This window comes from Monoraphidium neglectum (assembly GCF_000611645.1).
Source record: "Monoraphidium neglectum strain SAG 48.87 unplaced genomic scaffold scaffold02928, whole genome shotgun sequence".
Lineage (NCBI taxonomy): Eukaryota > Viridiplantae > Chlorophyta > Chlorophyceae > Sphaeropleales > Selenastraceae > Monoraphidium > Monoraphidium neglectum.
Genome location: NW_014010700.1, coordinates 1 through 7712, shown reverse-complemented (window position 1 = coordinate 7712; position 7712 = coordinate 1). Strand labels below are relative to the sequence as shown.

Below are 7712 nucleotides of genomic sequence, written 5' to 3'. Positions count from 1 at the left end.
ACCCACACCCCACCGCCACACCCGGCAACTTTTGGGGTGTGGGGGAGTTGGTTCCCTCGTCGGACCCCACCCCACCTGACCCCACGCCACCCCACCCCTATCCCACACCCTCGACCAGGCCGGACTGGGACGAGACCGTGGACTGGCTCAAGGGCATGGGGGCCGACGTCGTCACAACAGAGGAGCGCGCCAAAGCGGATGCGGGTGCGGCGCAGGCGGTGGCGAAACAAAAAGCCGAGGCCGGGAGGCTCCCTCTTACCCTATTGCTGGGGCCTCACGCCTTGCGGGAGTGTCCGGCCGTAACGTCTCTGCGCTTGGTGGTGGCTGTGCTCCGCGGGGGCTCAAACGCCACCACAGTGTTTTCCGCCGCTCGCGTTGCTTGGCGATGGCACGGGCCCCGCCCGCGCCTTGGATCCCGGCGCCGCGCTGCGCCTTTGACCGCGCGCCCGCTCTGCACGTCGGCGCCCGCTGCAGCGTCGTCCGGGCTGGCGGCGCCTGCGCTGGGCCTGAACTGCATCGGCGGCAGCGCGGCGCTGGCGGCGGCGAAGCTCCTCAGGTGCGCTGCCACTGCCAGCCCTGGCCCCGCCGCCGCAGGGCGACGCCGCACGGCGCGCCCTCGGCAGCCGTCCAGCGCGCAACCCCCCCTCCGCCTAGCCTCGCCCGCGCGCGACGAAGGCCCGTGCGGCGCCCGCCTGCCAGCTGGGCCGGCGCCCCGCCCCGTGTGCCTTGGCGGGCACCCACACCGACATGCCCTGCCGCAATACACACGCACCCACACCCTTTCCGAGCGGCCGTCCAGGCCGAGTGCCACCCTGGTGACGTACGGCGCCATGTCCATGCAGCCCGTCCCGCTGCCCACGGGGCTGCTGCTCTTCAAGGACCTGGCGTTCAGGGGCTTCTGGCTGAGCGGCGGCTGGGCGGCCAGGGCGGAGCCGGGGGGGCGGGCGGAGCTGCTGGACAGGGTGGCGGGGCTGTATCAAGAGGGGGCGCTGACGGCGCCCAGGTGGGGCGCTGGATCGCGCTTTTGTGTGTGTGTGTGTGTGTGTGTGCGTGCGTGCGTGCGCGCGTGCGTGCGTGCGTGCGCTCGCGTGCATGTGTGTGTATGTGTGTGTGTCTTTGCATATGTGTGTGTGTGTGTGTGTTGTCCTATGTGCATACGTTTGTATTTGGATTGTATGTCAGATATTAGAGCGTCAGGACAAGAGATGGAAAGAGACTGTCGCTTACTGGCGCGCACGCGCGTGTGTGTGCGGGTCAGGTATGTGTGTGTGCGTGCGTGTGTGTGTGTGTGTGCAGGCGCGTGTGCGTTGCAGCTGTGGGACTTTGCTTGAGGTGGGGAGCGTTTCAGGGCAGGGAGCAGGCGCAGCTGCGTGGTGTTTTGCTGGGTCATGATGTGTGTTCACAGGGTGTGCGCTAGCCCTACACAACACGAGCGCGTCTCTTGATGACGTGCTCCTCGGTGCTGTGACTGCCCTCCGCCGCTCCCCCACCCCCACATAGGCTCCAGCCGTTCCCGCTATCAAGGTGGCGCGAGGCCTTGGAGGCGAACAGCAAGGCTCACCGCAACAGCAAGGTGGCCTTTGTCGCCGGGTGATGCGGCAGACCATCTTGACCGAAGGCAGACGGCGGTACCCCGAGCACTCCCTCAAATCGCATCGTTGCATCATCCAGCCAGGCGCACTTGCTTCGCCATCCAACGCATGGGTTTGCTCATTATTGGGCTCGCCTGGGCAGAAGTCAGGCTGATGCCTCTTGTGGCCGTCATCACGCTGAGGTGGCGGCATTTTGTCACGGCTGCTTCCCCTTGTTACATGCCTGCCGGCGCCCCCAGTGCCTGGTGCTTGCTGTAATGCAGCTGCCTCAGGACCGCGAACGAGTGGTGCTTAATAGACCCTAAGTTCAACATGCCCACCAGGCAAGGAATGGCACAGACAGAAAAAGAGGGCATGACGCGCAGGAACTGCCTACTTCTCACACAAGAACACAAGCAGTTTTTGGCGTTGTATGGATTGGGGTGTCAATAGTAGAAGAATAGTATATTAATTCAACCGCAACTGTGTGCCTAAGGTGCAGCCCCCCCCCCCCCGCAGCACCCGCTTCTATGATGCAGCTGCCTCCTTGGCAGCCACCACCCCTCCATAGTCCGAAACCTTTGGCGGCTGCCGCAGCGGCGCTTGCCTGCATGCAGCGGGCGCGAAGCAAGGCGTGGGTGGCAGCGGTGGGCGGGGCCTGTGCCGGCGCGAGGCAAGCCAAGCGGCTCCCATGCAGCTGGGTGAGGCCGATGCCAAAGCGTGCGAGCCGATGGGCTCCAGGAAGGGTCAAAGCGGCGCCGCGAGCGAACCGCAGGGCTTGCAGCCCCCGCTGGACTCGCCTGTAGATGGAGGCCGCGAAAATGCCCATGAGTAGGAAGCCCAGCTGGACAGGGCCCGCGTGCTTGTCCCTGCATACGGAGGCCGCGCAGGCGTCCCACATCGCGTGAGCGCAGGGCCGAGTCGCGAACGTCTGCAGCCCAGTGCGGCCGGGGGTTTGCTGCGCCTCCCTTTCAATGCGCTGGCCCAGAGGGAACCCTCCTGGAAGCATGGTCGCCCATGGGCACGTCCCTGCAGCGTAGCAAAGCCTGCCTGGCGCGCGCACAGGCTGCCGCGCCTGGCCGCCCCTGCCCCCGCCCCCGCACCAGATCACAAGGTTCAGCGTCACCGACAGCAGCTTGCACACGATGCCGACCACGGCCGCCGTCGTCGCCGCCGCGTGGGAGCGCAGCAGGTAGCTCGCGTGGCTCATCGCGACGCCCACCGCGCAGCTGAGCGCGATGGGGGCGATGATGTTGAACGTCCATTCTGTTTCAGCAAGGAGGTCCTGTTCGCTCGTGTCGAAGAACAGCACCACCGCCAGGAACGGCGCGCTCATCAGGTTGGCTGGGATTCCGGGGGGGGGGGAGGGCGGAGCACGAGACAGTTGGTTTGCTTGTGGGCTTGTGTGTGTGTGTGTGTGTGTGTATGTGCATGTGCGTGCGCGCGCATGTGTCATAAGCGTGCACATCGAGTGGAAGGAGAGCATGCGCTTCGTCGCTCACATGGCCGCGGTTGCAGATTGCGGATGCAGGCCTGCATCTGGCCCCACCTGGCCCGCCGTCTGCAGCCCGTCCCTGGGTGCGTGCGCAACACCCCCCGCTCACCATAATAAACCCTTGCCCAGTTGCCCATTGGCACAGTGTCGCACTGCGCGAGGGAAAACAACCCGTGGGCGCATCGCCAAGGAGTTATGGTGGTGCCGCAGACGCGCCTGCTACCTGACACGAGCTGCTGACCCCCCCCACCCACTTGAGTACGTTCATGTGCTGCCCGCTGCCCACGCAGCAGCATGCAGCCCACTCCAACGCACAGCGCGCTCGCTTCCAGTGCCGCGCTGCGGCACCATAGACGTGTTGCGCGGTGCTGGGCGCCCGCTCACCATGTGCTTGACCCAGACGCCCTCAAACGTGAAGAAGACGTACCAGATGAAGAGCCACAGGTAGGCATCCATGACAAATCCCTTGTCAAAGTACGCGTAGCCCGCGCTCGACAAGAGCAGCAGCCCGAGCGACGACCAGGAGCGCCCGCAGGGCAGCTGCCGCCCAAGGAACGCCCAGTCACAGAACGCGAGCACAAGCGGCGTCGAGCTGCGGAACGTGATAAAGGTGTCGACGTTGCTGTGCTGCAGGACCTTGATGTTGGCGTAGATGGTCCCGAGGAAGCCGATCGTGACGGGCAGGAAGTGCAGCAGCTGCCGCGACGTCGCCGGCGTTATGGTGACGGCGCCGACCCCGTGTGCGGCGAGCACCGCGCCGGCGGACGCGAGCAGCTGCAGGAGCAGCACGAAGGACGGCGCGGGCAGCGCGACGATGGCCACCTTGTTGATCACCAACAGGGTGCCCGAGGCAAGCGTGTAGTACACTGGGTTTCGCGGCGGCGGTACAAGGAACATGTGCGGGGAAGTTTGGGGCGAGGTCATGCGGTGAAGTGCAGCATGCCGTGGGTGACCTTGTTAAACATCCTCAAGAGCGAGTGAGGCCCGCATCGCAACAGGACTGCAGCATGCGCTCACTGCGGCGCGCCGGCCGCTTGCCGCACGCGTGGCCCAGGCTCACATATGACGACCCACAGCGGCAGCGTGGGATCGTTTTGCTGGACTGCTTCGGGTGTTTTCTCCATAATAGTGACCGTCGACTGCTTGGGAACCAGGGGCTCCGCTTCCCCACTGTCGGGCATGGCCGCTTCCTGCCGGTGCCTCGGTGGTATGGGCGAGCTACCGTCCTGTCGCTGCATGCTGGCAGACGGGTGCTGGGGACACCACGAGTGCGTTTATATCACTGTTGCTTTTGTTCAGCGGACCAGCTGAGTTACTGGCCACACCGACCGCTTAGAATTGATGTAGTACTATGCCAAGCTCATACTTGCTGCAGCAGGGACCGCACCGAGCGACAAGCTGCCTTGAACCGACGGTGCCAGGGCGTTCTCCGGGGCAGGCCTACAAAGGCTCCGTGCAATTGTCAAGATATACGGATGGATTTAAAGCAAACGTACAGTCGCAGTAGGGCGAGCTGAGAACAGGTGGACCTCACGGCCATCTTGAATTCTGTACAGCAAAGCCCTCAATCGTTTCTCATTCCCCCATATGATTAACAGGATGGGTGTTATCACCAAGACATCATGAGTGTGGTTGGCCCAGACAATGGTATTGGGCACCCAAGGCCGGTCAAGGTCGTTGGACCGCCAGCATTAGGCCACGCAATCTACCGCAGCACGTGTGCTGATGGGCAGAGCGCTCACCCGCGCAACTCGCCATCCAAGCTGCGATGCAGGAGCAGCCGGGAATAGCAAGGCGGTGGAGGCAGGCGTCCTCCACCGCTGGCTGCCATGCAGCAGGTTCACCACACACTGGATGGATGGCTATCGCCTGCATATGGCTGTGGCACGGCTCCCAGTCCCAAAAAGCTACCTGCACTGCCAGCTACAACATCGTGCCACTCCCCGCCCTGCCCTCCCTGTGGTTTGCACGGCAGGTCGGGCTCTTCATGGGTGCCGCTGACGGAGCGCTCTGTGCAAGGGCGGCTTCGTGCTGTCTCGCACCGCATGCTTGCAGCGTACTCACCCGCAAAGTGCACGCGCCTCGCACTGGCTCGCTGCTTCAAAAACAGCTGTGCCCTGCGAATGGGAGTGTTGCTGCACGCCCACCCCGTACCTCAAAAACCAGGCACCTCATGGATCCGGCACGCCGCCTGGCGTTGGCCCTCCAGCTGGCTGTCCGGAAGCCCCCACGCCGCATGTTGCCTGGCGCTGCCATGTCAATATGCAGCCGCCCAATCAATAATTTGTGGTTCGGCAGGGGGGTTGGGGCCAAAGCAATGTGGGGCTCGGCAAGGCGCTTTGATAGGGTAGCCCTTCGAGCTCGAGCTCAGCTGAGCTCGCTCACCATGTTCCCGCCGCCCCAGCTGTCATGGTCTCGTTGCAACACGGCCTGCGTGTGATGCGGCGTGAATTGTAGCGGGTAAGTCTAACTGAACGTTGTATGACTCGCCATTCCTCAAACCGTCTCGCCCAGCTCAGCTGACACAGCAAGAACGAACCGCAACGACGCTTCGGTGCCCGGTCCGTCCCGCCATATATACACCAGCAGCTTTTACCACCGTTCAATCCCCTCACAGCTTACACATGGCCTTGCACAATCAGCGGCAAACTCGCGCGCTTCGCTCGTATTGGGCCTTGCTTTGCACAGGCTCTTCCCTACACTTTCTTTCCGAACCCCAACCATGATGAACGTCGAAACCTCTGCTGCGGTCGACTTCCAGGTGGGCAGCAGCACTGTCCCGCCATGCCGCCAGGTCATCCCACCTTGCTGTTGTGGCCACGCTGACAACGCCCCCCCTGGCCCCCACAAACCCCACAGATGCACATCCCGGGCCTCTCCCCGCGGCGCGTGTACCGCAACCTGGCTGCGCCTGCACTGTATGAGCTGGTGAGAGGCCGAGGGCTGCTTGGGGGGAATTCGTGTGGCGCACCTCGGCCACCCAAACTGCCTAGTCCGGAGGCCTCAACAAGGGACGTGGCAGTTTCGACCCCCCTGCAATTTGTGCGCCCCTGCAGGCGCTCAAGCACGAGCCAGGCACTCTCATCACCTCCACTGGCGCGCTTGCCACCGTGTCTGGTGCGCGGGCTAGGGGGGGCAGGGCTGGGGACCAGGGCTGGGGGCCAGGGCTAGGGGCAGGCAGTGCCCACCCTAACCATCAAACTGTGCCGCTGATGCGGACGCCATGTCAGCCGCACCCACGACCCTGGCTCTCGGCTGGCCCGCCAGTGCGCCGTCTGCCCCTCTCCTGGAGCCGCTGGGCCCTCCAGCCATCGTGTCGCCCGCAGGCCAGCCAGCCGCTGGCCCCCTCAAAACGCACATCCCCCAGGCCCCAGCTGCAGCCAGCCGCACAGCCGCAAATCCACGCGCACGCCGGCCCCTGCCCCAAAACCTCGCGTCACTTGCCAGCATCTTGACCGGCTGACGCAGCAGCCTCACGTGCGTCCCCTGCGCAGGCGCCAAAACGGGCCGCTCCCCCCGCGACAAGCGTGTGGTCCGGGAGCCGGGCACCGAGAAGGACGTGTGGTGGGCGGCCCAGGGCAGCGGGTCCCCCAACTTTGAGATGGACGAGAGGTGGGTTGACTTCTGTGTGTGTTGGTGTATGTGTGTGTGTACGCATTCGTGTGTTTGTGTGCGTGCACGCGCATTTGTGTGTGTGGTTGGGTGTGTGTGCGTGTGTGCGTGTGTGTGCGCGCGCGCACGTGCGCGCATGCGTGGGCGCGTGCGAGCGCAGTCACATGGGTGGCAGGCATCATGACAGACCAATTCTTGCGGCAGGGCTCGCTCGTTAGCAAGCGAAAAGCAGCGCCGGCGGCCCCATCCCCGGCTGGTCCCCTTCCAGGCTCGCCCAACCCCATCCCCTTGCCCCCTTGCTCCCCCCCCACCCCAGGTCGTTCATGCTCAACCGCGAGACCGCCCTGGGCTACCTCAACTCGCTGCCGCACGTCTTTGTGTTTGACGGCTACGCCAACTGGCACGCCGGCTCGCGCATCAAGGTGCGCGTCATCACTGAGAGGGCCTACCACGCGCTGTTCATGTCCAACATGCTCATAAGGCCCACCCCCGCCGAGCTGGACGACTTTGGGGAGCCCGAGTTCGTCATCTTCAACGCGGGTGCGCAGCGACGGCTGCCGCTTCCCCCCGACCCGAAAAGTCCTTGAGGGGCTGAAGCTAGGGCGAGCGGGTCTGTGAGTGAGGGATGCAGTGCTGAATGTTCGGGAGGCGTTGGTGTGCGGGTGGGTGCTGCGAGATGCGCTTCTGCTGCCATATTGCTAGCTTCCTCTCTGGCGGCATCATCAGCACCCCTCGGTGGTGCCAACGCTCCCAGGTTACCACGCCCCCGGCTGTCGTTGCTCACGCATTTTGCATCGGTTCCCCTCACCCGCGCTCTTGCCGCCCGCCGCCCATGTCGCTGCCCCACCCCAGGAGCGTTCCCAGCCAACCGCTACGCCAACTACATGACGTCATCCACCAGCGTGGCCATCAGCCTGAAGCACAGGGAGATGGTCATCCTGGGCACTGAGTACGCAGGAGAGATGAAGAAAGGCGTGTTCAGGTGCGGGAGACACAAATGTGCGCGCCTACATGTGTATGTGTGTGTGTGTGTG

At 64.3% G+C, this 7712-nt stretch overlaps 3 protein-coding genes across 3 annotated transcripts; 2 read left to right on the top strand and 1 right to left on the bottom strand.

Annotated features, from left to right (window-relative positions):
• Positions 1–155: 155 nt before the first annotated feature.
• MNEG_11833 (trans-2-enoyl-CoA reductase) lies at positions 156–1594 on the top strand (the record flags this gene model as incomplete). The annotated part of the gene is made up of 4 exons (XM_014039697.1): positions 156–204; positions 475–556; positions 800–1003; positions 1501–1594. 4 exons carry the CDS (start codon positions 156–158, stop codon positions 1592–1594), a joined length of 429 nt encoding a protein of 142 aa, XP_013895151.1.
• A 505-nt stretch (positions 1595–2099) lies between these two features.
• MNEG_11832 (solute carrier protein) lies at positions 2100–3990 on the bottom strand (the record flags this gene model as incomplete). The annotated part of the gene is made up of 5 exons (XM_014039696.1): positions 2100–2178; positions 2342–2440; positions 2675–2915; positions 3176–3218; positions 3451–3990. 5 exons carry the CDS (start codon positions 3988–3990, stop codon positions 2100–2102), a joined length of 1002 nt encoding a protein of 333 aa, XP_013895150.1.
• A 1798-nt stretch (positions 3991–5788) lies between these two features.
• On the top strand, positions 5789–7265 carry MNEG_11831 (phosphoenolpyruvate carboxykinase (ATP); the record flags this gene model as incomplete). The annotated part of the gene is made up of 5 exons (XM_014039695.1): positions 5789–5827; positions 5926–5994; positions 6123–6183; positions 6561–6678; positions 6995–7265. 5 exons carry the CDS (start codon positions 5789–5791, stop codon positions 7263–7265), a joined length of 558 nt encoding a protein of 185 aa, XP_013895149.1.
• Between the last annotated feature and the right edge of the window lie 447 nt (positions 7266–7712).